Source organism: Sapajus apella, unplaced genomic scaffold, assembly GCF_009761245.1.
Source record: "Sapajus apella isolate SASKATOON/1434 unplaced genomic scaffold, GSC_monkey_1.0 scaffold83, whole genome shotgun sequence".
Classification (NCBI taxonomy): Eukaryota; Metazoa; Chordata; class Mammalia; order Primates; family Cebidae; genus Sapajus; species Sapajus apella.
This window is the reverse complement of record NW_022437023.1, coordinates 9323179-9350043: the sequence shown is the minus strand read 5'-3', so window position 1 is coordinate 9350043 and position 26865 is coordinate 9323179. Positions and strand designations below refer to the sequence as shown.

General features: G+C 52.6%; 3 protein-coding genes and 1 long non-coding RNA gene across 16 annotated transcripts; 2 read left to right on the top strand and 2 right to left on the bottom strand.

The window, feature by feature from the left end:
* Positions 1–701: 701 nt before the first annotated feature.
* On the bottom strand, positions 702–2230 carry TOMM6 (translocase of outer mitochondrial membrane 6). The gene is made up of 3 exons (XM_032253328.1): positions 1855–2230; positions 1259–1363; positions 702–1028 (listed from the first exon to the last, which is right to left on the bottom strand). The coding sequence occupies exons 1-2, from the start codon at positions 1980–1982 to the stop codon at positions 1267–1269; spliced, it is 225 nt and encodes a 74-aa protein (XP_032109219.1). The 5' UTR covers positions 1983–2230; the 3' UTR covers positions 702–1028; positions 1259–1266.
* Positions 1870–26309, bottom strand: PRICKLE4 (prickle planar cell polarity protein 4). Of its 5 annotated transcripts, none has more exons than XM_032253327.1 (8): positions 8180–8287; positions 7513–7615; positions 6075–6218; positions 5451–5558; positions 4620–4757; positions 4157–4360; positions 3370–3574; positions 1870–2926 (listed from the first exon to the last, which is right to left on the bottom strand). In XM_032253327.1, exons 3-8 carry the CDS (start codon positions 6204–6206, stop codon positions 2553–2555), a joined length of 1161 nt encoding a protein of 386 aa, XP_032109218.1. In that variant the 5' UTR covers positions 6207–6218; positions 7513–7615; positions 8180–8287; the 3' UTR covers positions 1870–2552. The 5 variants fall into 5 exon arrangements, with proteins under 5 accessions (XP_032109218.1, XP_032109214.1, XP_032109215.1 ...); XM_032253323.1 differs by having other exon boundaries at positions 8079–8264; XM_032253324.1 differs by lacking the exons at positions 7513–7615; positions 8180–8287 and adding an exon at positions 7371–7502 and having other exon boundaries at positions 6075–7072.
* FRS3 (fibroblast growth factor receptor substrate 3) lies at positions 2189–18492 on the top strand. 9 transcript variants are annotated; one of them, XM_032253322.1, is made up of 8 exons: positions 3119–3201; positions 11067–11210; positions 11636–11696; positions 12213–12301; positions 13606–13792; positions 15706–15867; positions 16706–16854; positions 17135–18492. In XM_032253322.1, the coding sequence occupies exons 4-8, from the start codon at positions 12236–12238 to the stop codon at positions 18047–18049; spliced, it is 1479 nt and encodes a 492-aa protein (XP_032109213.1). In that variant the 5' UTR covers positions 3119–3201; positions 11067–11210; positions 11636–11696; positions 12213–12235; the 3' UTR covers positions 18050–18492. The 9 variants fall into 9 exon arrangements, with proteins under 9 accessions (XP_032109209.1, XP_032109213.1, XP_032109212.1 ...); XM_032253321.1 differs by having other exon boundaries at positions 11452–11696; XM_032253318.1 differs by lacking the exon at positions 3119–3201 and adding an exon at positions 2189–2268 and having other exon boundaries at positions 11452–12301.
* On the top strand, positions 23710–24291 carry LOC116533542. Its single transcript, XR_004261341.1, has 2 exons — positions 23710–23744; positions 23833–24291. It is a non-coding gene; the product is annotated as an uncharacterized LOC116533542 (long non-coding RNA).
* Positions 26310–26865: the final 556 nt, after the last annotated feature.

Below are 26865 nucleotides of genomic sequence, written 5' to 3'. Positions count from 1 at the left end.
TTCCAATTAATGTCCTTTAATCCCATACTAGTTCCATAGGAGACTTGGCACATGAAAGCACTGTTTTTCTTAATGCCTAGTAAACTGACCAGAAAAAAATATTGCCATGGGGGACCTGTTTCTATCCACCTCTTTCTGTGGCTACATGAGTTTATACATGCCAGTTCCATACATATTCCATTTCCAAAGAGCCCCCAAACCCTGGACAGTAGCACTACCATGAATTTTAGGGTCACAAAACATTTATTTCCTTCTGAAGGCAGCAGCTTCCTCAGCAGTGTCACTTTAGTGCCCACTGCCCAGGATTACTTCACTGTGCTCCCCCACACACACATCACTGCCCTCTTTCTGCCACCAAACCTCACTTTTCCAGCAACAATGCCTCCCTGGTGCCTGGAAAACCCACCTGGTGCACTAAAATGCTATGCAACACCAAATGGCTTCTTCCCCGAATATTGCTCAACTATATAAATTCTTCAAGAATAAATTTCATGCTATGTTAACATCAATGTATGGTTAGTTTCCTTTTTTTTTCCTTTTAAAATGAAGCAAACCACCTCCATTAAAATCCATGTTTGGGGCTTGTTTTTGTCTCTCAAGTGTGAAATATAAATCATGTTTTTATGATTTTTGTAAATCTTGACTTTTTACACCTTGTTTTTGTAAGCAAAAGTTTCTTATTAAAAGAATAAAATGACTGACTGTGTGTGCAGTATTTATTTCAAATGTTTGTTAAAACAGCATTGTTATTTCTCAGGACAAGAACAAAGATCACCCCCTGGAGAAGCTTAGGAACTTTGTACAGAACTTTACAGAACAGAGGCAATACTTTAGCTTAAACTTGTCTGCTGATCAGAGAATGGAATTCTGCGTGGACTCAAGGAACAAAAGGAAACTAGGCAGGGATAAGGAAAAGGAAAGTGCCCATCTGAATCAAACTTCAGCTGCCATCAGGGCACGTCTTGTAATGGTCACAGATTGTAGGTTGTTTTTTGGAAGGTTCAGGTTCAGCACAGGATTCCATTTGTCTGCAATCAGATGATAAGACAACGGGTGGCATTAGAAATGTAAAACTATGGGAGGGAAATTGGTAAGAGATACTTAAATCCCTTGCAACATCTGAAAACACATTTAACTAGGAATAGTCAAGGGGTTACATCACAATCTTTTGTACATTTCGTGAACAGCTGACAGAAAACATTGCTTCTTCCAGGCTCTAGGTCTCTTAAGACACGCAGGGGTGTGGTTCAGTTCTTACCTACTTGGCTACACCCCTGGCTGAGGTGCCATGAGGTCAATGTCACTCAAGTTCCTGGCCAGCCAAACTCCCGCAGCAAAGAGTCCCAAATTGAGGATCAAGTTCCTGGAAAAACAATGTGTTTTATTAACCCTGTGGTCAAAGTCACTTGTACGGTTAACAAAAAATACTGGGGGAAAAGGCTTCCAATCACCACCGCCTTCCCGAGGCGTTGATACGTGGTTGTGACATCGTGGGTTGCTGTAGACCCACGTGGGAATTTGGAGTTCATTTTTGTGCCCAATCAATGTAAGATGAAACGCAAAACCCTACTGAAGCACTCGTCCAGGGCCGAAAAAGCCTGTTTACGTACTGGCACCTCTCCCTTTGATCAGGGTGACATTACAGATACAGCCACATGACAGAAAGATCGCTTTTGCCACACGGGAACTCTCTTGGTCAACGACCTCAGTGAGACACAGCCAGAGTTACGAAGAAGCCACAATGCCAGCAATGTTAAAAAAAAAAACAAAAAACCCTGAGGTGTCAGTCCCGCGAGGAAAGGAAAATACGGACGTAAGGACCACAGAAGGACCAAGTTTTCCGGGTTCGGTTACCTCCGGAAGTCATTCCTATCAGTGGCAAAGCGGTAGACGCCCCGAAGCCAATCTCCCACGTTGTCAGGTATTTCGGGGGTTTCATTAGCCGAGCCGGCAGCGCTCACCGGGACCCCGCTGGAAGCCATAATAGAAAGCTTCGCACGAACTTCGTTGGAGGAACCGTATAGGCGTCGCCGGCGGATGACGCACCTCCGGTCTGGCACTTCCGGTGGCCACCGGTCGGCAGGGGACGCTGTTCTCTTAGTCCGACATCGGAAGAGAGGGACGGCCCCCTGCTGCGCGTCCACCAACTCTACGAGGGGAGGAGCGCGGCCCAGCTCTACGGTCCCCTGCTCCCCGTCCCACCTCCGGCTCTCCAGCCGGTAACCGTCACGCGTGCTGTGATCATTTAATTGGCTCGGGAAGAGGATGGTGGGGACGGGGCTGTCCCAGCCTGTGGAGGTGGGGGTGGGGGCTATCTCAGCAAGGGAAGCGTAGCTTTGGACAATGGGTTTTGCCAAAAAGCTCTCCACCAGAAGTCCTAGAACACGCAGTGCTGAAGGGGGTGCACTCCAAACTTGTCACCTCGCCGCCTCTCATGGGCGTGCGCATGACTGCGTTTCAGTCTAGGATTTTTCTAGGGGGAGGATAGCCTTGTTCTCCCGCTCTATAGACTTCTTTTCCCCCATTCACACCCCCTTCTCTGAGCTGCGCCTCTAGCACACGGTGCAGTGCTTCTTAGAGGCGTTGCTGTCCTCTGCTTGGAGGCTTCCGGGGGTCTTCCAGGACAGGGGAAGGCGCTCGCCTAAGAAAAAGCCTTCAGGTTCCGAGTCAGAGGAAGAGGAGTAAGTGGGGAAAGGAGTGTCCTTGGGATGACGAGGAGTCTTCAGGCGGCATTGCTCCTGCCGTTTGGGTGCTTCCGCTTTGTCCCCAGGTCGGCTCTCCTGCTGGGGACTGGATCCAGGCAGCCCCGTCCGAGTTTGCAGGCTGGAACAGCCGGCAGCAGCGAGGAGTGTTCGGGAGAGGGTCACAGAGTTCAGCGAGGTTTGGTCCCTTCCTTCAGTTCGGTCGGGTCCAGTGTCCCCTGTTCCTGGCCAGATCAGAAACGCTGGTCTCAGAGCGCGGAATCTCCCTCACAGAGCCTAGCTAGACCACCGCCGCAGCTAGCCGGGGTGAGGCCTAGCCTCCCGCCCCGCCCCTTAGGCCGTGCGCGCCGCCGCCGGGAGTCCTCTCCTGGGTCCCCCGCCTCCACCCACCAGAGGGCGGCCGCGTCCCGTGCCTGGGAGGGAGTGCGGCGCCGCAAGCCCGACCGCGGTGCGGGGTGGGTTCGAGAGGCCCTTGGAACGCTCCAGCCAGGGACGCGCGGTGAGAGCTGCGGGCCCTAAGGCTCGGGTATGGGGGGTGCGGTGGGGGACCGCGGGCGCTGCTGGAGGGACGGGACGGCGTGGGACCGGGGCAAGGGTCCCAGCCCGGGAGAACCCCCACAGCCCAGCCCAAGCCTCCTCCCGCTTTGACCTGCATCCTCTCCCTTACCAAGGAACGCCTGCCCTTCCAGTGCCCCAGCCGAGCTCCAGCCTGCATCCGAGTAGCGGTTCTCGAAGCAGCTGGGGCAGCAGGGGCTTCCCCCAGGCAGGGCATAACGTCCCCCGCCCAGGGGCCCGGCGCAGTCCTGGCAACAGAAGTGGTTCTCATGCCAGTGCCGTCCCTCTGCCTCGGTGCAGTGCCGAGAGAAGATCAGCTGGGAGAGGGAGAGGGGAACGGTTCATTCATTCATTCATTCATTCACTCATTCATTCATCCAGTAACCACGCCTTTTACCCAGTTAACGCTAAAGCACGTCTACATACATTCCCATTTGACCCACTCAGCCACTCTAGGACTCAGGGAGGACTGATTGGCTTAGCCAGGATCCCAGCTAGCAAGTGGCACAATCCAAAGTTCTACCTGGGGGTCTGGACTCCCAACCCAGGGCTCCAGGCTTCCTTTTATGCTGGCATTAAGGGAATTTCTAGCATGATGAGGCACAGCACTGGGCACTTGGCATATACTGATGAGCATCTGTCCAAGAGTCCCTGCTCTAAATTCTCTGAGTCCAAGAACATTTGAGGGACTCTGATTGCAATGGGGGCACGAGAAAGGCCGTAGGCCCCACATGCCCAGAGCTCAAGTCAGAACACAGGGAATTTGGTAGTCCCAGGCTGGTTACTAGTTCTGCCCGCTCCCTGATACTGGGAGAACCTGTGGGCCAGGAGAGTATCCCTTTGTATCCTGCCACTCTGGGCCCTGGGGAGACCCCCAGTTCTTCCCCTCCAGGCTGTACCTGGTCACAAGCCGGGCAGCGTGGGCGCAGCAACTCTGCATGATGACGGCCGCAGTAGAGTTGTCCATCATGGTAGAAGTAGATGAGGTTTACCAGGGCCTGGCCACAGGCCTGGCAGGCAAAGCAGGGCTGGTGCCAGCAGCGCTGTTCCCCTGCCCGGGCTGCAAACACTCCGTACTCCCCTGGCTTCAGCAGCTCCCTGCACTGTGGGAGGGGAGGTGCTGAGGTGGTCAGAGTAGGCACTACCGACCTAACTTCCCTCCTTGCTCTTCTAATCCAATCCCAACCTGTTCTCACCATACCCTAGCAAGCCCACATCCACTGCAGCCTATACCAAGAGCTCCCAAACTTGGTTTCTGTTTTTCCTGTTTCCCAACCAGAGTCCCAGAAGCTAGCCCATTCTGCAGAAATAAGAGGGCAAAGAGTGGAGGAAGGAGAACTTGGTGGGAGGGGTACTACATACCTTCTCACAGGTGTGTCCTTTAAGCTTGGGAAGTAGCAGGCGGGCCACCCCCTGTCCCAGGGCCTCCTGCTTCCGCCTGGCACAGAAGAGCCGCAGCTCAGCCAGCTCCTCCTCCCCAAGGGCCAGGCAGTAGCGCTCCTGCAGAAACAGTCCTCTGCAATGACTGGGAGAGTCCCAGCAGGCAAGATGGAGCATTGGTTGGAGGAAAAAAGACTTGGCTGCTAGGTCAGAGAAAGGTTGTAGAACCTCAGGGAGATGCCAGAGATAATGGCATAGAAGGGCAAATAGAAGAAGGAAAGGAGCTCATGTAAGGCCACCTCAGTCTCCCCCTGCCCCCCAAGAATGGCCATTAATCAGGTCCTGACAGGCCCGCAGCACATAGCCCTGTCACCATTAGGTCTTTGCTCCCAATGAGCTAGAGCTCAGTATCAGTTCCCATGCTTACATTTGCTCAAATTATTTCATATATTCCTGTCTTGCCTCCCCAATTGAATTGTAAGCCTTTAGGCTGGGCACATGTAGAGCCTCAATAAATACGTAACAACCATACTCTCTACATTGTACATTCCATTATCTGTTTCAAAAGTTGTTCATGTCCATTTTCTCATTCGCTCTTGAATGAAGCATTGTGGTGGGCAGAGATGTTCTTGCACCCGCTATTGCTATTGTTATTGCCAATGTGAAAACTCAGGGGAGAATCACCCCCCAACCAGTGGCACAGCTGGGTCTTAAATCTATATCCCCTAACTTCTGGACTGATGTTCTTCCCACAGTAAGAAAAGGGAGGGGGAGGAGGAGGCAAGAGAGGGAAGATGGGGAGAGGAGACCCACATCAATGTCCTGTGGAGGGAGTTGCTGCAGGAGGGTCTGAAGCCCAGTCCAGTTGGGGGCTTGGTTGGTGTCCAGGCAAAGGGAACCCAGGCCCAGAACAGCAGGACCCTGAGGAGACATGGAAGAAGGGGAGGAGTGAAACTAGGTTTTTCTTTCCTTTCTCCTTCTTTCCCCCTTGTCATTGCCACCTGTTCTCCAATCTAGAGCAGCTTCTAAGCATGCCCTCCATTTGGGAGGATCCTCCTTCCAGATTCTCACTGAGCTCGAGGATGGCCTTGGATGCCTGCATCTGTGGTCTTCCTTGAGGGGGGCTGAGGAGGCCCCACACCCCAAAACAGCTTCTCTTCTTATGCTTAAAACCACCCCCTTCACTCCTTGAGGCCAAAGCTCCTAGAGTCTGCTTTGACAACACAGACCCCCTAGGAGAGGTAATGAATATTAATGTGAATGAGTTTAAAGTTAAAACCCCATGTTTTAAGCAGGTGCAGAGACAGGAATTCCTGAAAAGAAAAAAGGCAACAAAAAATTAGGCATGAAGTCAAACCACCTCAGGGTTGGTGGAAAAGGGGAGCACTCCACAGGATAGAGGTCATGTTGGTCTCAGGAAGGGCACAACTCTACTACCTGAGCAGAGGTATCCTCAGGGTCCTCGCCCGGCAGGTAGCCTGAGTCACTGTCTGAGTTGGCTGGTGGACCTGGCTCCTGGGGGTTGGGGCTGTCCTCTTGGCGGGGCCATCCAGAGTTCTGCACTGACATTGGTGGCAAAGGCTACCCCAAAACAATAAGAACCCCTCCATGTATTAGGCCATTACAATATACTAGGAAGTGTTAAGTGCTTTATAGATACTATTTCCCTCAATCCTCCCAACACCCAGTGACTTAGGTAGCACTGTCCCCATCTTACAGATGGCCCAACTGCGGATCAGAGCGTGAATAGCATGCCCAAGGTCAAACAGCTAGTAAGTGGCAGAGCCAGGTCTTGAGGTCAGGTCTTTTGGCTCCAGAATTTCTAAAGTTCAAATTCTGGGGTCTCCCAAGATTGGGATGGAGGTAAGAGGAGGACAGTAGAAGGAGAGGGCACTTTGCCTGCCTTTCTGGTGGGCCTTTAGGCAGGCCGGCCCTTCTCTCCTCACCTCAACAGCCTTAACTCCCACCATCTCTCACCTTGTACCTGCAGCCCCAGTGAGCCTCCTCCACAATTTCCTACATGGACCCAGTTTTTCCAGCTATATAGGCTTGGGCCTGGTTAAAGGATCCCCTTATGAGGAAGCCCTTCTCAGCTTCTGTGAGCATACTTTTCCTGAGCTCCTGAAGCAAGCAGTGCCCCAAGATTTAGCACCTAATGTTTTTCTCTGCTCTCTGCATCTCTCTTGACTACCAAACTAGTCTATAAGTTCCTCAAGGTCAGAGGAACACCTTGCACTTTTATCTATAGCAGCAATTGCACTGGATAATCTAAGTGCATCTCTTCAGCTTTCCTCTTGGCAAGTCCTGGTATGACCACAATATCTTGGGGGTAAGAAGTGACTATTAATGTAGAGAAGAGCTGAGCCCGGAGTCCTGCCCTCAGGGAGCTCATAGTAAGTAAGACAGAGATGAAACCAAGTAGAATGGGACCAGAGCTCCAGGCAGATATACACAAACTCGAGGGAAAATAACCAGAGCAAACATTTATACTATTTACTCTGTGCAAAGGACTATTCTAGAATATTATATAACATAGTCTATCTCACAATAATCTTATGAGGTAATCTCCTTTAGTCCTCTTGACAGTTAACAAGCAAGTTAACTAACTTGCCCAAGATCACACCAAAGGCTTAAGGGAAGCCTTAGGGGGAGCTGGCCTCTGAGAGTTGGGATAGATGGTGAAAGTAGCTGGGCACAGGAGGGTCATCGTCAAATCCCTGCCCTCTGTAAGACTCAGTATTGGGGTTGAGGTGAGGGTTTGGACCATAACAGTTAATATTGCTTCCCAGCACTGAACCCTCCTCAGCACTGTCCCCCAACCCCCAACTTCAAATGTCCTGTGCCACCCTTTCTTCCTTCCTGGCTTCACACCCACCTGCTTCCTTCCTCTTCTGTCTCTCAGGTCAGATTTCCTGTGGAAGGCGGCCAGGATGGGCTGTTCACACCAGGAGTAGCCACTTCGCCTGACAGCACTGCCCCTGCTCCAGGCAGCAAGAAAGGAAGGGGGTATCTGGGGCCCCAGAAGGGACTTGCAGCCTCTTTCATTTTAGCTCTAGTTTGCATGGAATTGTCCAACACTGAAACAACGCTCAGAAATCAGGCCTCTATTCCTCACCTTTCCATCTCCCCAAAGGCCACCAAACTCCACCTCCACCTAGCACTGGATTCTTTCCATAATTCCCTTCCCCCTCCCATTTCAGATAAGGGACGGAACTGAACCCCTTGTCTTGCCTCCTTGCAGGTGCAAGAGGGCTCAGGAGCTGGACATCGCCAACCCCCACTGCCCTGAAAGGAGAGCCTGAGAGGCCTTAGGGCTTGGGAAGGTGGAGGGATGGGAAGATTTCTGGGGACAATGGGAGGGAGAAGGAAAGGAAGTGCCCAGTCCTGCCAAGTGCCCTCTCGTTAGATGCCCAGAGTTTTTCTAGAACTTGGCGGGCCCACCTCCGGGGCTGGGATTCGGTGTGTTTCCCGAGTCCGCTGGTGTTCGCAGCCTGGCTGCGGGGATTTTAGAGGAGGGGACGAGGACTCCGCTGGGGTCTCACCCTCGCTGTGCGCCGCGTTCCCGGCAGTTCTGGACCGACTCTGCTTTCGGGCCCCTTACCCGGTCCCCACCCCAAGGCCTCAGCGCCCGGCCCCGCCCGCCACAATAGTGAGGCCCTTCCTCTCCCACGCCCCAGCGGCCCCCGCCGCTCCCCCGCCCCGTCCCCGGCTGGTGGAGAGGGGCGGCTCAGGGAGGGGCCAGTAGCTGCAGATTGGAAAACACACACACACACACACACACACACGGGCCAGTAGCTGCAGATTGGAAAACACACACGCACACACACACAGGCGGCTCAGGGCGGGGCCTGGAGCTGCAGATTGGAAAACACACACACACACACACACACACACACACACACACTTGTGGGATCTCTTGGAGCTGCAGGGAGGGGCCTGGAGCAGCAGATTGGAACACACACACACACACACACACACACGTGGGATCTCCTGGAGCTGCAGATTGGAAAACACACACACACACACACACACACACACACACACACACACACACGCAAGCGCGCACATTTGTGGAATTTCAGGGTGGAAATGTGCGGGTTCCACCATGCAGGTGCAGGGGCTTCAGGCCCGGATTGCGCCCGGTGGGTATCCAGCAGACGCCGGGAGCCGCGTTTACACTGGGTTCTCAACCACTCGCTGAATGGAAACGCCTCGCCGGGCCCGCAGCTCTGTCTCTCCGCAGTTCCCAGGTCCCCCCAAACTCTTCCTCTGGTCTCGCAGCCCCGCCCTTCCACGTGTTTCCCTTCACTTCTCTCTCCCTTGTCCCCTGTGGTACCCCTGGGCCCGTCTCTTCTCAGCCCTCTTCCGGGGTCCCTCGTCCTGCCCTTCTCCCTTCAGGTCTCTTCAGACCCTTTCCCCTTCCCTTTGTTTCTCGCCTAACCCTCCTTCCCGGTTCCGATCCCCGGAGCACCCCCAACTTTGGTTACCCTAGCACCGCCTCTGCGCCCCGCCCCCGGCGCAGGCTCCGCCCTGTCCCCGCCGGGCTTGCTCAGTCCCTGACCAGCAGCGCCCTCTGGCGTCTGCGCATGCTCCTTGCTCCCGACAGCAAAGTCCTCCAAAGGGACCTTCTAGGCTGCGCGCTTGTCGCCCCCGCTCGGGTCCGCCCGCCTGCAGCGTCTCGTTGGTGCTGCCAGTGACCTCCGACCCCGCGGCTGCGGGGCGGGGCGGGGCGGGGAGGCCTTAGCTCCGGGCGGGCGGCGGCTGCTGCAGCGGGACCCGGGAGCGGGGCCCGGCGCCGCCTGGGCCGCGGGGCGATGTGAGTTGGGGCGCGGCGGGGCGGGGACGAAGCGGCTTCACCGAGGCCTTGTCGCGCCGCGCCGCAGTCTCCACTCCCTCCCTAGGAAGCCCCGGGCGGGCGGGTGGCGAAGCACCGGGGCTGGGGGCAGGGATCCGGGGGCCGCGCACCCCTACCTCCCCATTCCTTACTGGCGTCTAGAAATTCTCCTTGGCAGTCCTGCAGCCTGTCCTGCAGCCTCTGGCTCTCCAAACTCTACCTCAACCCTCTCCACCCTGGACACACCATCGCGTCTCCTGAAGCCCTCAGAACCCCCTCACTCATTCAACAAATCTCCTGCTATGCCCACAGACCCACCATTCTCTCTTGGATGCCCCCAAATGCTTCCACTGCCTGGAAATTCCTAGGATTCCTCATATCCCCATTGTCCTTGCGCTATCCAAAATGCCCACATCCAAAATTCTTGCTCGTGTTTCCCAAAACCTCCTCATACGTTTTCAGCCCCAACACCTTCTCTAATTCCTGCCCCTGATCCATACCTATCCCAGACCAGAGCCCTCTCCCCCTTTCCACCCAATGCAGTCCTTCCTCAGTGGGCCAATACGTCCTGATATCTTAAAGAGAAGAGATGGTGATAGGGAAATGCAACCCCTCCCCCATCTTGCACCCTAGAGTGCTTGGTTTCAGTGCCCCCGCCCCGCCCCGGTCGGTGGCTCCAGCCCCGGAACTTTCCCGGTGACCTGTCTTTAGTCTGTGCACACCTCCCTGAGCCTGCTTCTTCCAGAGAATAAGCCAGACCAAGGGGATGGCGTCCTTTTACCTGGAAGTTGTCCAAGGATGCAGGGTGCAAGGGGCCCTGGGAAGTATTGTTTCTCCAGAGCGGGAATGTGGATGTCCAGGGTCTGCAGAGTCCTGGCTTGTTGACTTGTCTACCTTGGGCTCAGATGCCCTGAAATTTTGGCTACTGTTAATATTTATGTTAAAATTAGGCCTTTTAGAACTTGGGGAGCAGAAAATCTATCAAGCTTCCAAATTCGAAATTGAATCAGCCTGTCTTGAAAGAGGAGCATGTCCATTTTAGTGATGTTTGTCTTACATTTTTGCCTCTGGAAGTTATTTACGTTAGAAGCTCCACAGTTTATAGACAGTTGCCCCCAAAACTTAAGGCCTTGGCTGGGACTTGGGGGAGTGTTGACCTAAGTCTCCCAGATACTTAGTAGCAACAAAACTGACCAGAATATTGGTTTCCTGAATCTTAAACCAGTGCTCTTTCTACTATATCACAGTGTCCTTTTGAGAAAGCTCTTTGTGGAGTTAAAGTTCTCTGCAAAGGTAAGGTGGTGGTTTTGGTGTTTGTTGTAACAGGACTCAAAGTGAGATCTAAAGTGACTTACAAGGCCTTGGGTCCCCTTAGACTTCAAACTCATTGATGCTCTGTGAGTCTGTACCTTTCAGGTCCATGGGACTTGGAATTTGTGCTCTCTTTGTCCTTGATTTTACTTCCTTCATTGGTGTTTTTGTCCCATTAGGGCTGGAACAGATGTCCAGGTAGGATGAACTGCCAGGTCACTTTCATTAACAGTTGGGGATGAAGATAGGTTTCTATTAACCAGTGTCTCTGTTTCCTGTGCTAGGTGAGCCCCAGGTGTATCCCAGAGGGATCCGGGTGAACTTCTCTGCAGACTGTTTGCCATGACAGCCCACCAAGGACGCAGGGAATAAAGTGGAATCCTTCCCCATGCCCCTCCCATGGTCAGCTCCCCGATGGCCTGGGTGAGGTAAGAGCTGTGTATAGGAGTCAGTTTTATGGCATTTCCCAAGTTGGGACAAACAGAGGGTACAGGTCACCTGGTTCTTTAAGGCTTTACCATTCAGCAGGAGTTCCAGAAGGATAGCTAATCCTATAGACTCATTTTTTGCGACAAGTTGCCACCCCTTAAAACTTCTGTTCGATATTGGTCCATGCATTTCTTGTTCTCTTCCATCATTCAAGCCTGGGTGGTGTCCTCTTCATTCTAGGCACAGGCCTGACTATTGTGATGTATAATCCAAGTACCAGAATCCTGGAGGGAAAAGCCAAATAGTAAGGCCTCTGGTCTCCCCTTCAAAGGGAAGCAAGCCCAGCATTTTATCCAATTGAGGTTATTAAAATTGTGCACTCTTTTAAACGTTCGGTCTTCTGAATATATCTTTATGATCACAGTGTAACAACTCATTTGAAGAGGACATCAAAAGATAAATTTGCCCTGGATATTGGGATGTTGGTAAGGGCGGAGAGAGAGCTTGGATGATGTGGAATGGATGAGGTAAAAAGGGAGGAAAAAAGAGACAGGTATAGGCCAAAGTGTCTGAGACCCCCAAGAGACAGTTTATTTGCTGAATCCAAATAAGGGCCTTGGGATGGCACCCACCTCCATCTGCTGCAGATCACTTCTTATGGGCCCCTACTTTTCTTCCTGCCTATGTCCCTCCCTTCCTTGTCATTACATGGGTCAGAATCCTACATACTTCTCAAGGTTCAGATCAAATGTTACCTCTGAAAAGCTCTCTCCAGCCCCCCATCAGCATTCATCTTTAACACATTCTAACTTGGATTAATGTTTATCCAGTGTGTGTCTGGTCCTGGATTGAGAGTGTGAAGTCCTTGAGGGAGGGTCTGTGTCACACAGTCTCTTGGACAGAGTGGGTGATCACAGTGAGGTGCTTCTGCCAGAGTTCCCCAGAGCAGGGTTTTTTGAATCAGAAGTTAGTGACCTGCATATCCCTTATGTTTTTCCTAGGGCAGGCTGGCTGCTCTGACACCATGGGGAGCTGCTGCAGCTGCCTGAACAGAGACAGCGTTCCGGACAACCACCCCACCAAGTTCAAGGTACCCAGATCCCTCTCCTCTTCTGCATTCCCAACATGGCCTCTTGGGTGCAGACACAGTTTAACGGAGTTGCTTCAGCCTCTCTAACAGCAAATGAAATGCTAGGCTGAGGTGGTAGGCTTTTGGAGACTTCTTGAGCTCATGCCCTCTCAAGTAGCCTGAGGAAAAGAGGCCCAGACCACTGCTGTTTTCATGGCTCTTGATATTACCAAGAATGAAGAAATGCCATAATGGTGCTTTTGGAACTGTTGTCAGTGTATTTTTATAACTTTATATATCCCTTTTATTGATAGAAAACAAAAGTCTGTATTTGTGAGTTAATATATGTAAAGTATTTAAAATAGTGCTTAGTGGCCAGGCACGGTGGCTCAGGCCTGTAATCCCAGCACTTTGGGAGGCCAAGGCAGGCAGATTGCCTAAGGTCAGGGGTTCAAGACCAGCCTGACCAATGTGGCGAAACCCCGTCTCTGCTAAAAATATAAAAATTAGCCCAGTGTGGTGGCACACGCCTGTAATCCCAGCTACTTGGGAGGCTGAGGCAGGAGAATCACTTGAACCCTGGAAATGGAGATTGTATTGAACCAAGATTGTACCACTGCACTCCAGCCTGGGTGACAGAGCGAGACTCTGTCTCAAAAAATACAAATAAAAATAAATAAATAAAAATAAAATAGTGCTTAGCACACAGTAAGCACGACATCAGCATTTGCTGTTTGCTGTGGGGAGCTGAGGGCGGACCTAGTGGACCTGTGCCCTCCCCTGCCCCACCTCTCTGTGGAAGGAGCCGCCTCCTCCCTCCTCACTCTGGGGCATGGGAAAGCACATGTTTCTCTTGTCCACCAGAAGAGGGAGCCCTCAGCAAGGACATACTGTTGGGGTAGAGGAGATATGTATTGTTTCTGCCTTGGGCTTGACTTTCCTAGGTCAGGGTGCCCAGTCTCAAGATTTTGAATTTACCGTGGAATCCTTTTCCCATTAACATCTGGGCCTTGTATCCTAAGCCATGGGCTGTCTGAGGTCATCTAACATTTGTTATCTAACCAATGGACCTTGGAGGTAAACTACCTCTTCCCTCACTGTCCATATGACAAAACTGAGCCCCGAGAAGTGGGATTTGCCCAGAGAACTGTCATAGGTCCATGACACTGCTTCATACAATCATGAGGCATTCAGTAGAGTCTGTGATAGATGCGACCTTTGGTTCCCCTCCTCTTGTCCTGCATCAGATTGTCTCCCAGTGGCTCAGGGACCCGTGCAAACACCTGTTGGACTCACTCATTGACCCTTCTGTCTGTCCCCTCCAGGTGACAAATGTGGATGACGAGGGGGTGGAGCTGGGCTCTGGGGTGATGGAGCTGACGCAGAGTGAGCTGGTGCTGCACCTGCATCGGCGTGAGGCCGTCCGCTGGCCCTACCTCTGCCTGCGCCGCTATGGCTACGACTCCAACCTCTTCTCCTTTGAGAGTGGCCGCCGATGTCAGACAGGCCAGGGTGAGTACCAGGCCCTGCTCCACCCTGGGATAGGGGCTTATGCAGGACTCCAGGGTTCCTAATGTACAAATTAGCCCTCAAGAGGTTAATGTTGTCCCCATCACCTGTGGGCAATAGAGTGTGATGTATTCTCCCTGTAGTCAGAGGTCAGGTGTAGGTTATTCCATGAGATCAAGGCTAGAGCCAGCCACAGCTCTCTGAAGGAGTGGCATGGTCTGGGTTTATCTCTTACTATCCAGACTTAAGCAATGCAAAAGGAATCCTACATGGGACTGTGTTCAGTGCAGTTTGGGATTATGACTGTGCAGAAGTGGAATAAACAAGTTTCTCTGATGAGGCTGCCAACAAAACAGTGAGCCTCCGAGGTCATGTTTGCTGGAGGAGACTTCCCTCCATGCATCTTACCCTTGGAGCTCATGAGGCAGAGGCAGGGGCGCTGGGTGAGCAGGCAGAGCGGGGAAAGGCATCTTTGTTCCTGATGATGTTTGATCTACACTTGGGTTCCCAGAGGGGCTACCCTAGGCCCCAACACAGGGTTCTCTGTGATTCCAGGCTTTCCCAGTCTTTTCGTCTTCTCATCATATCTTGCCAGAGTAGATCTTTTTCTTCCCTATTTCCTCCCGATCCTATTTGTGTAAATCAAAGTTGTCCTGTTCCCCAGCCTAATTGTGTTTTAATTGTGGGTATATGCATAGGTACACCCCACGTAGCCTCCCCTAGGTCCCAGGTCCCCCTGTTACAGAGGGGAGTGTAGGATTCCAAGCTGGCCCAGTACCCCCAAGGGCATCTTTGAGTCCCCTGATTCACAGACACTCAGCCCAGTCCTGCTGTTCCTGGGACTTTGAGTTGCAGTGTTGCAGTTGGAAGGGGTGTAAAGCTGGCTGCATTGAGGAGCCATGTGATTGCCTTGTCATATTTACCTGCAGCTCGTTTGCCCATCTTTTCTTCCGTCCCTCACCAGAGTTCATGAGGTCAGGGACCTATATACAGTAGACATTTGCTTCCTGGCCATGCAGTAGGCTAATAAGTGAATAAGCAGGGAACAGGGTAGACCCTCTTGTCATCAGCGATCTGACAGCTGGTACTCTGGGGAGCCGGGGTTGGTAGGCAGAGGAAGATGGAGAGAGCATGTGAGGTGGAATGTTCACTCATCTAACACTGTCCTTTCCACCTTGGTTTTTGTTTTTTTGATTTTTTTTTAGACAGAGTCTCACTGTGTCACCCAGGCTCGAGTGCAGTGGCACAATCTTGGCTCACTGCAACCACTACCTCCCAGGTTCAAGTGATTCTCCTGCCTCAGCCTCCCAAGTAGCTGGGATTACAGGCACCCACCACCATGCCTAGCTAATTTTTTGTATTTTTAGTAGAGATGAGATTTCACCATGTTGGCCAGGCTGGTCTTGAACTCCTGACCTTAGGTGACCCACCCTCCTCAGCCTCCCAAAGTGCTGGAATTACAGGCATGAACCACCATACCTGGCCTCTGCCTTGGTTTTGATACTTTTCTTGTGACCCCTGTATCTGAGGTCAGGAGTTTGAGACCAGCCTGACCAACATGGTGAAACCCCATCTCTACTAAAAATACAAAAAAATTAGGTGGGCATGGTGGCGGGCACCTGTAATCCCAGCTACTTGAGAGGCTGAGGTAGGAGAATCACTTGAACCCGGGAGATGGAGGTTGCAGTGAGCCAAGATTGCACCTTTGCACTCCAACCTAGGCAACAAGAGCAAAACTATGTCTTAAAAAAAAAAAAAAGAAAGAATGCTCAATGAGAAGAGGCCCTCCTACCCCTGCAGGCCTGGGACTGGCGTTCAGGGACATTTCCTGCACATTGTGCAGCTGCTGAGCTCCTCTGGTCCTTCCCTATTGGGCCCAGGGTCTGGGGAGCCTCATTTCTTCTCTCCTTCTCCAGGAATATTTGCATTTAAGTGTTCTCGGGCTGAGGAAATCTTCAACCTCCTTCAGGATCTGATGCAGTGCAACAGCATCAATGTGATGGAAGAGCCTGTCATCATCACTCGCAATAGCCACCCCACTGAGCTTGACCTCCCTCGAGCCCCCCAGCCGCCCAATGGTGAGGAGACCCCAGTGTACGTACACACACACACACACACACACACACACACACACACGCGCGCGCGCGCCCAGGAAGCACAAATCTTGGAGGGATGGGTCAAGCTTGCAGGTTGGGGGTGAGCCAGCCTTCCAGGATAGTTGTCCATGGTCAGAACCATTCTTGAGGATCGATAAGTCCTGGGCTGGACTAGGTGACTCAAGCTGAGGCTGTTGAGTCCTGGGCCTTGTATCGACTGATGGTTGGGGAACAGACAGGAAGACTTTGGGTTTCCGTAGAAACAGCAGTCTAGGGCTTTTTTGCTTCCTTCCTCTGTCTACTGGGTCATCCCCACATACCTTCCTTGCTGCTGGTGCAGGCATCTCTGGCTGTGACAGTATTCTGGAGAGGTCCTACAATTTCTGCTTGCTTAGTCGTGGAGTTCAGACCAGGCACCTGCTTGCTGTAGTGTGTTCCCTGGGCTGGCCCATGGGGGACAGGAGAAATGGAAGCAGTCCCTGTTTTTGAGGAGCTTCCCTGGACCTTCCTGGCAGACCTAGAATGAAGCAAAGGGATGGTCCTGTGACAACAAGCTGTGCTTTACCCATTTTGGGTGAGGCAATGATGGAGACAGTGGTGAGGTGTTCTTCAAGGTGAGCTTGAGGGAAAGGGCAGGGTTTGAAGAGCAGAGGAGAAGTGAAGGATAATGGGGTGCTGGTGGCTCCGGGGTTTAACCACTGTGAAGCCCTGAGAACATCTCTCCTCCATTGGAGGAGTCCCGGGATCCGCACACACAGCTGCAGCTGGTTATCAGGTGGCTTAAGTTCCCCTCCCCTGGGCTTGTCTCTCCTGTGCCCAGCTCTAGGCTACACTGTTTCCAGCTTCTCCAATGGCTGCCCTGGAGAGGGCCCACGATTCTCAGCTCCCCGGAGGCTCTCAACGAGCAGCCTGCGGCACCCCTCGCTTGGGGAAGAGTCCACCCATGCCCTCATTGCCCCCGATGAGCAGGTGAGCACGCGGCTGGCTAGCCCCTGCCCTGTTGGTCTGGGTGGGGATGAGAGATAGGAAATATGGCCACCTCCTCCCAGTGAGGATCATGGGAAGGGGAAAAACATTGTTAGGGTCCCTTCCTGTCCCCAAAAGGGAACAGCTTCCTTGGAAGGTGTGGAGAACAAGGAAGAAGAAACTCCAGCTCTTTTTTCGTGTTTCTCATCTCTCATCCTGTCCCTTCTGTTCTCTTTTCTCCCTGCCCTGGGACTCACCTGCCTCACTTGGACTCTCTCCCCAGTCCCACACCTATGTCAACACACCGGCCAGTGAAGATGACCACCGCAGGGGCCGCCACTGCCTGCAGCCCCTGCCTGAGGGTCAAGCGCCCTTCCTCCCGCAGGCGCGGGGCCCTGACCAACGGGACCCACAGGTGTTCTTACAGCCAGGCCAGGTGAAGTTTGTGTTGGGCCCGACCCCTGCTCGGCGGCACATGGTGAAGTGCCAAGGCCTCTGTCCCAGCCTGCATGACCCCCCCCACCACAATAATAACAACGAGGCCCCTTCCGAGTGCCCAGCCCAGCCCAAGTGCACCTATGAGAACGTCAGCAGCGGACTGCGGCGAGGGGTTGGCTGGAGACTAAGCCCAGAGGAGCCGGGCTGGAATGGCCTTGCCCACCGCCGGGCTGCCCTGCTGCACTATGAGAACCTGCCCCCACTGCCCCCTGTATGGGAGAGCCAAGCCCAGCAGCTGGGAGGGGAGGCTGGGGATGATGGGGACTCGAGGGATGGGCTCACACCCTCCTCCAATGGCTTCCCTGATGGTGAGGAGGACGAGACCCCACTGCAGAAGCCCACCAGCACCCGGGCCGCCATCCGCAGCCACAGCAGCTTTCCTGTGCCACTGACCCGCCGCCGTGGCTCCCCAAGGGTCTTCAACTTTGATTTCCGCCGGCCGGGCCCTGAGCCCCCAAGGCAGCTTAACTACATCCAAGTGGAGCTAAAGAGCTGGGGTGGAGACCGCCCTAAGGGGCCCCAGAACCCCTCGAGCCCCCCAGCCCCCATGCCCACCACCCACCCTGCCCGAAGCTCAGACTCCTACGCCGTGATTGACCTCAAAAAGACCGTGGCCATGTCCAACCTGCAGAGAGCTCTGCCCCGAGACGATGGCACTGCCAGGAAAACCCGGCACAACAGCACCGACCTGCCTCTGTAGGGATGTCCCGGTCCTCACCACCCTCTGCCCCACCACAGTCCAGCCTCTGCCTCACACTCCTGCCCACTGAACCCACCCTCCCCGGGGTTCAGGGTTGCTTTGCAGAAGGCATGGAGGTAAGACCAGGTGCTTCCCTGTGCTGGCTGGAGTGCCCAGAGATACCAGCCACTGAGTCTCCTGGTCTGTCTCTAAGCTGGGGAGAGAAGGGTGACCAGGCGAGGAGGGAGCCGTGACGTCAACTGTGAAGGGTTCCTGTGACTGCGTTTAGCGCCCTCCCGTTCTGTCCATTTGTCTTGTCTGCCGACTGTTTGTGTGTGTGTTTTTTGGTTGGAATTTTGAAACATTTTGTACCTGTTAATTTTATTTATCAGTTTATTTTTCTATTTATTGTTTTAAATGTAATTTAACATATTTATTATTAATATAATTATTTTTAAATTCTGGCCCTGTGGATATCATCTTCTCAGGGAATCTTTTCTGGTTTGGTCCTAGAAAACTTGGCTCAGAGGTGAAAGGGAAACTAATCAAGGTAAGGGCTTCATTCCGGGAAATTTGGGGCAGTTATGGTTTTTGTGACAAGTCCATGATCTTTTTTTTTTTTCCCGAGATGGAGTTTTGCTCTTGTCACCCAGGCTGGAGTGCAGTGATGTAATCTCAGCTCACTGCAACCTCTGCCTCCCGAGTTCAAGCGATTCTTCTACCTCAGCCTCCCGAATAGCTGGGACTACAGGCCCCCCGACACCATGCCCAGCTAATTGTTGCATTTTTAGTAGAGATGGGCTTTTACCATGTTAGCCAGGCTGGTCTCAAACTCCTGACCTCAGATGATCGCCTGGCCTCCCAAAGTACTGGGATTACAGGTGTGAGCCACTGTGCCTGGCCAATCATTTATTTTTCTGCTCCAAGAAGCCCTAGCCCTGAACTTAAAGTTGCCAGGGATGGATGCTCTGTTGACAGAAAGTGGTGGGATGGCTGGAGTCCTGGAAGCCAAAAGGGGGTCTGTGAGGACTGCCCTAATGAGGTAGAGACCAGCCCTCTGAGGCTGGCAACACGCAGGGAGTGCAGTGGAGTGGACACAGCTATGGGAGAGACACACCTTCACCTCTGGGAGCCCTCACCGACATCCCTGCCACTAGGTAGTCCCCAAGGGCACTGCTGTCCTTTACCGCCTTGGCTCAGAGGTTGACCCTGGATCCTTCTTAGCTGCCTCCAGCATGGCTGAGTCAAGACCAGACCTTTAAACAGGACTTTACTAAAATCCTAGGATTATAGTAAAATGAGAAAAACATAGTGTAATGTGTAACTAGATAATCTGGCTTGCTAAGTGTCTTTCCTGAAGAATGTCCCCTCAGGAATGGACTATTTGGATGCCTCCACCCGGCCACAAGGCTGGGCGCTCAGAGCCACCACATTGGAGCACCTGCGTGGAAGCCCAGGGTCCAGCAGGGCTGTGCTGCACACCCGCCCCAGTGCTGATTTGTTCCAGGAGCTCCTTTCTCCGTCCCGAGGCTGCTTCCCTCTTCCTTCTCTTGCTGGCCTCCTTTCCTCCAAGACTCCATTTCTATCTGAAACCCCAGTTGCAGTTCATCTAAAGGAAATCCTGCTTCTGTTATAAGTCACTCAGGGCCCTGGTGAAGAATGAGAGCTGTGTTTGTCCAACCTTGGGGGAAAAGCCTCGTCACTGTTTGTGCCCCAGCTGTTGGCACTATTTGTGCCACAGCTCCCTGTCCTGTGGAGCAAGCAGACCTGGCCTCTTCCTCACCAAGGAAACACGCCCAGGCAAGACACACCACCCAAATCGCTCCCCACCTACTGTCCAGGACACCGCGCCCTGGGCCTCATTTCCTCAAGCCCACCTCCCCTGAGTGGGGGTTGGACTGACAAGATTCCAGACACCGCCGACCGCAGGTGTCACTTTCTGTCAGTGAAATGGACGGTGATGACTGGCCACAACAGGATGTGAGAGACCCTTCGAGTGGGGCCCAGCAGAGCTTGAGGAGGCAGCTGCCACAACCCCAGAATTGGCACCACACTCTTCTCCCCCTTACATCCTTTTCATCTCTGGAGCAGAGGGGCCAGCTGCTGCTGCAAGCTGGATTCATTGCAGTTTTCCACACTGTGGTAGGGAAATGCCATCTTCTCTCTGCAGCTTACCCAATCAGCTCGATTCTGCTGTTTGGATGTTCTCATACACTTACCCCTACTACTACTCGTGACCTCCACAGTAGGGGAAGTGGGTGTCTCCAAACAGGAGGACAGATACAGGGAGCAGGTATAGCTATGCTGAGACCAGGGTTAGGGGTCCTGGCCGTGCTTGTGACTCATGGGTCAGTGCAGGCTCTGCCTTAACAATGGACAGATACTACGGTGGGGTAGCCAGAGGCTGGCTTAAGAGACCCAGGGTCAAGTCCTGACTTGGTCATTATGTCTAAGAGACCCAGGGTCTAGTCCTGACTTGGTCATTATCTCTAAGAGACCCAGGGTCTAGTCCTGATTTGGTCATTATCTCTAAGAGACCCAGGGTCTAGTCCTGATTTGGTCGTTATCTCTAAGAGACCCAGGGTCTAGTCCTGACTTGGTCATTATCTCTAAGAGACCCAGGGTCTAGTCCTGATTTGGTCATTATCTCTAAGAGACCCAGGGTCTAGTCCTGACTTGGTTGTTATCTCTAAGAGACCCAGGGTCTAGTCCTGATTTGGTCATTATCTCTAAGAGACCCAGGGTCTAGTCCTGACTTGGTTGTTATCTCTGCTACCTTAAGCATTTGATTACCCAAATGGGCTCAGTTTTTGCACCTGAAAGACATAGACCTGGTAGGAGAAGTAGCCAGTGATGAACATGACACCACTTTGGAAATAGACAAGACTCCTGCAAGCTGTCTTAACAACCCAACTCTTCCCTTAGAAGTCACAACTCTTCAGTCCCCCAGGCTGTTGATTTGCTGAACGAATCAAGAAGAGGCAGTTATTCTCATTCTCTGGGTCACCAGATCCTGGCCTGACCCCTGGGGTCTCCCTAGAGCAAGTTATAATTGCTTCGATGAGTACGTTTGTGGGGCTTGGGGGTGTCCAAGGAGTTGACTTCCAGCTCAGTGTGGCCCCCAACCTTTCCTGTCCTCTCCCCTGGTCACTGTCTCTGGCCCACAAAGTCTACTACAGGAATTTTCCTCTTGAGGGGAGGGCGGGGTGAGTGGACAGCTTTCTGGCGGGAAGAGGTGGGTGGGAGCAATGCCTAGGAGGGTAACTGCTGCCCCTGTGTTTGAACCCGCCCTGCCATCAGGGTGTGGTGCACAGATGGCATCAGTTTCCATCACCATCATCATCCAAAGATCATCACCAACATCAGTGCATGTTTGCTGAGTGCTGGGTTGTCGTCTTTAGAAACAGGCCCTACCCACCCACCCCTGGGCTGCCCTCAGGAAAGGACAGGACCCAGCATCCTGTCTGGGAGTGACATTTCAGGTCAGACCAGGAGGGGCCCTCCCCAAGGGCCCCCCTGGGTAATAATAGCACTTTACAAGGGTATAAACACAGCTTTCCACAGGACCTTGTCGAATATTTATCTCTATCAGGCCTCACTGGCGGGATGTTATCACCGCTGTACAGGAGGAAACAGGCCAAGAGGTGAAGTAATTTGCCTCAGGCCATGAAGTTAATGAGTGGCTTGGGCCGGGGCTGGAGGCCAGTCGTGTGTCTCCTCCACCCTCTGCTCCCAGCCTGGCCGGAAGGAGCCTTGTTTCTCAGGTGGGCTTCAGGGAGGCTGTGTTGGGTGCTTCTTCCTGGGTTGAGTCTCAGCAGGGGATCACATTCCAGCGCTCCAGTTCAGGAATCATGAAATCCAAGCCAGTACATTTCCCAGTTAACTACAGGGTGAACCTGCTTTCCCCTGGGGCCTGCCCTACGCCCCTCTCCCAACTCTGCCCCTCTACTCTCATTTCCTTAGAAATGACTCCTGGATGTGTCGAGGGGAGGGGCCAGGCAGGTGTGCAAGAAGAGACTTGACTGCCCTTGTCCCTGCCTGCCTCTCTGGAGGGCAAATCAGCCTCATAGGAGGGCCTCAGAGCTTAGGCTTCCTGAGCTCTGCGGTGCTTTCTGACCAATACCTTCAAGGGGCATCATACTCATGGTGGGGGGCTTGCAATGAGGCACCCTTGGGCCTCCAGAAAGGTATAAGGAAGGCTGACGCAAGGATGAGAAGGGCCTGTGTGAACCCTTCAGGGCTCTGTATAGTTCACAGGGTTCAAGATAGAATCTCAGAGCTTGTAGGGCAGCTAAGCTAGGACCCATCCAGGGATTTCTGCAACAGGATTCCTGAAGATGTTTATCTAGTGTTTGCTCACACATTTCCAGGACAGGGAGCTCACTTCCTAACAAGCCCCCACTCAACTCAAGTCATATGAAGTCCCTACAGTTCTTCCCATTGCGTCCTAATTCTGCTCCTGGATCAAAGCATGGCTAAGTCCAGTCTCTCTGCCAAGGGTGCTGAACTTTGAAACTTGGCATCACCACTTACTAGCAACTTGACTTGTGCCCCAGTTTCCCCATCTGTCACACAGGGATAATAGAAGTTCCTCCCTGATGGAATTGCCGTGAGGATCAAACAAGAGAATATCTACCCAGCATGCGCCATGGCGACTGGCCCACAGTAGGTGCTTAGTCAGTGGCAGATGTAATTTTTACCTGAACATGGTGGTGTGTTTTTGTTTTTGTTTTGACACAAAGTTTCATTCTTGTTGCCCAGGCTAGAGTGCAATGGCTCCATTTCGGCTCACTGCAACCTCTGTCTCCCGGATTCAAGTGATTCCCCTGCCTTAGCCTCCCCAGTAGCTGGGATTACAGGCATGTGCCACCACGCCCAGCTAATTTTGTATTTTTAGTAGAACAGGGTTTCTCTATGTTGGTCAGGCTGGTCTCAAACTCCTGTCCTCAGGTGATCCGCCCGCCTCAGCCTCCCAAAGTGCTGGGATTACAGGTGTGAGCCACTGCACCCAGCCCTGAGCATGGTTCTGCCCAGCAAGGCTAGGTGTCTACTGTCTTGTGTTCTAGCTTGACCCAGAACTGAGTGCCCAAGTCAGCAGGAGTATAATGTCTGAATTACCATTTTACTGGCCCTCTTGGCTCTTGGGACCAAAGCTGACCCTGACCTGAAATCACTGGGTCTCCACTTAAACAACCGCAGCATTCCTCACCCCCAATGCCCACTCTGTTGGAGTCCTTGGCTTGTTAAACCAAACTCCAAACTGTCATTAATTCAGGTGACATTTCTTCTTGATGATCGGAGTCTGTTCCAGAATTTAGAGGCACTAAATTGTCTCAAAGACAAGTAAAGAGTAGAGACAGATGGCTGAGGGTGTCTGAGAGAAGGGTCTGGCAGGAGGGTCTCCACTGGGGGTGGATCATGAGGCGGGAGTACCAGGGGCCCTCAGCCAGGTGCTTCCAGGAACTTGGTTCTGTGAGCCACCCTGACAAGGAGGTCTTCTCGTCATTTGTCTTTTTTTTTTTTTTTTTTTGAGACAGAGTCTCTCCGTCACCTAGGCTAGAGTGCAATGGCACGATCTCAGCTCACTGAAACCTCTGTCTCCCGGGTTCAATCAATTCTGGTGCCTCAGCCTCCAAGTAGCTGGGACTAGTGCACCAACCACGCCCGACAGGGTTTCACCGTGTTGATCAGGCTGGTCTTGAACTCCTGACCTCAGGTGAGCCACCTGCCTCAGCCTCAAAAAGTGCTGGGTTTACAGGTGTGAGCCACTGCTCCCATCCATGCCACTTGTCTTGCTTCACCAGGTGAATCCCTTTCTGGGTCTCCCTGGGCTCCAGTTTCTCCAGGGATAGTCATTCCTTGCAGAGCTGCCTATGGAGAGGAGCTGGATGAGTGACACAGGCAAGTGAGAGCATCACCTGCACTCCAAGTGCAGGTTGTCATTAGGCTCACTTAAAAGTGATCCCTTAAAGAAGGGATCATTAGTATAATGACTGAGTTAATGGGGAGGCAGGGAACCCTTAGCCCCTCTGATGAAGGGGAGTGTCCGCAGCTGTCTTCTTCTCCCTGCACTCTACCCCCTTAGCTGGAAAGACATGATTCTTTTGGGGTCCCTCCATGTTGCCTCCCTCCACCTGCCCCCGCTTCAACCTGGCCTCCTTGCCCTTTAGGTAACAGCCACCCAGAAAAAGTGTGTGGGGTGATAAGATGGAGAATTGGGGGCTCTGGCCCTCTGGGGAAAATTAATGTAAATTGTAATTAAATTTTTCATCTTGACTGTGTGCTACCTGGGCTGGAGAGAGTTGGTGGCGCATCTGGGGGGCTGGGGAGGAGGTGGGAGCAGCAATGGCAGGTGGGGTGCAGGACATCAGGCTGAGGGGTGCGTGGTGGGGAAGAGTTACCAGCGATCCTTTGAGGCTCCTTGTCTCTCTGGTCCAATGAGCTGGTGTGGCCACTTTCCCCAATGAGCTCCTGTCCCTGGGATTAAATAGTTTGAGGAACATATCATTTTTTCTCATGAGGGTAGGGGAGGGGGGACACAATGTATAGTCACACAAGTATAGTGGCTTTGATTTCCCAAACACTGGACACAATGAGCCCAGGATTCAAAATCTGGGTTGTGTGGGCTGAGTTCAGACAAAGCTCTGACTCGGCCGGGTACAGTGGCTCACGCCTGTAATCTCAGCACTGTGGGTGGCCGAGGTGAGTGGATCACCTGAGGTCAGGAGTTCAAGACCAGCCTGGACAACATGGTGAAACCCTGTCTCTACTAAAAATGCAAAAATTAGCCAGGTGTGGTGGCACACCCCTGTAATTCCAGCTACTTGGGAGGCTGAGGTGGGAGAATTGCTTGAGTCCAGGAGTTGGAGGCTGCAGTGAACCAAGATCACTCCACTATACTCCAGCCTGAGCAACAGAGCAAAACCCCACCTCAAAAAAAAAAAAAAAAAAAAAAAAAAGGCTGTGCCCCCTCCCCAAAGTTTGCAGTCTTAGTTGGGGGGGAATGAGGATCACACCAGACAGGATTATGGGGCATGTGCCTATGCCGTTTGGTAGCTATGTGACCTCAGACAGATCACTCAACCTCTCTGAACCTATTTCCTCATCTATTAAAGGGAACTAATGACTTACCCCATGGTGTTGCTAGGAGTTCAATAGGAAAACATACATAAAGCATTCAATGGGTACTTGGCACAGAGTCCAAGCTTAGCTTTGTTATGGTTGCCACAGTAATAAGCGATGTGGGGAAGCTTCCTGAAGAGGTGGACCATGAGCATGAGGAGGACCTGGGGACCAAGAGGGCAGTGTGGGCTTAGCAGTTAGCTGGGTGGGAGGGCAGTTGGCAGGGGAAGGACTGGGCTGCTGGGAGGAGAGAAGCAGAGGGGGCGTGAGTTGGGAGGGCTAGGTTAGGGGTGGTCAGGGAAGGTGGGGGTGACTATACTTTCCGGGCTATGGAACGGCGGGCTGTGCCCCTGCATGTGGGGTGCACCGGCCACGCTGTGGATTGCGAGGAAGTGTGGCTCAGACCAGGTACGGTCATTCACTCACCACTAACCCAACACATATTTTTGTTTTTTAATTTTCTTTTTTTTTGAGAGAGTCTTGTTCTTTCACCCAGACTGGAGTACAGTGCTCCATCTCAGCTCACTGCAGCCTCTGCCTCCTGGGTTCAAGTGATTCTCCTGCTTCAGCTGGGATTACAGGCACCCACCACCACGGCCAGCTAATTTTTGTATTTTTGGTAGAGATGGGGTTTCACCATGTTGGCCGGGCTGGTATCAAATTCCTGATCTCAGGTGACCCGCCCGCCTCAGCCTCCCAAAGCGCTGGGATGGCAAGCGTGAGCCACCATGCCTGGCCTAATTTTTTCTTTTTAAAAAATCTTCAGGCTGGGCGCGGTGGCTCAAGCCTGTAATCCCAGCACTTTGGGAGGCCGAGGCGGGTGGATCACGAAGTCAAGAGATCGAGACCATCCTGGTCAACATGGTGAAACCCCGTCTCTACTAAAAATACAAAAACATTAGCTGGGCATGGTGGTGCGTGCCTGTAATCCCAGCTACTCAGGAGGCTGAGGCAAGAGAATTGCCTGAACCCAGGAGGCGGAGGTTGCGGTGAGCCGAGATCGCGCCATTGCACTCCAGCCTGGGTAACATGAGTGAAACTCTGTCTCAAAAAAAAAAAAAAGAAAGAAAGAAAAATCTTCATCAGACCCTGTCTCCTATTCATAACCAACACATAGTTATGGAAAGCCTGCTAACATGCTAGGCACTGTGCTGGGTGCTGGGGACGGAGCAGCAGAGAGGACAGATACAGCCCATGCCCCCATGAACTTACATTCTTCTGACGGTGAGGTGATTAACTGGCAAGTATTAACACCTTAAGTTTAGGGAAGAGATAACTTTAAAGAAAGTTTAAAAGGAAGCCAGATGTGGTGGCTCCTGCTTGTAATCCCAGTGACTTGGGAGGCCAAGGTGGGAGGATCACATTAAACTAGAAGTTTGAGACCAGCCTGGGTACTATAGCGAGACCTCCATCTCTAAAATGTATATATATGTAATTGAGAAAGGGTCTCACTCTGTTGCCCAGGCTGGAGAACAGTGGCAGGATCGCAGTGCACTGCAACCTCTGCCTCCCAGGTTCAAGCGATTCTCCTGCCTCAGCCCCAAAGTAGCTGGGATTACAGGTGTGAACTATGCCAGGCTAATTTTTGTATTTTTTGTAGAGATGGGATTTCACCAGGTTGGCCAGGCTGGTCTTGAACTCCTGACTTCAAGGGATCCACCTGCCTCGGCCTCCCAAAGTGTTGGGATTACAGGCGTGAGCCACCATGCCTGAAC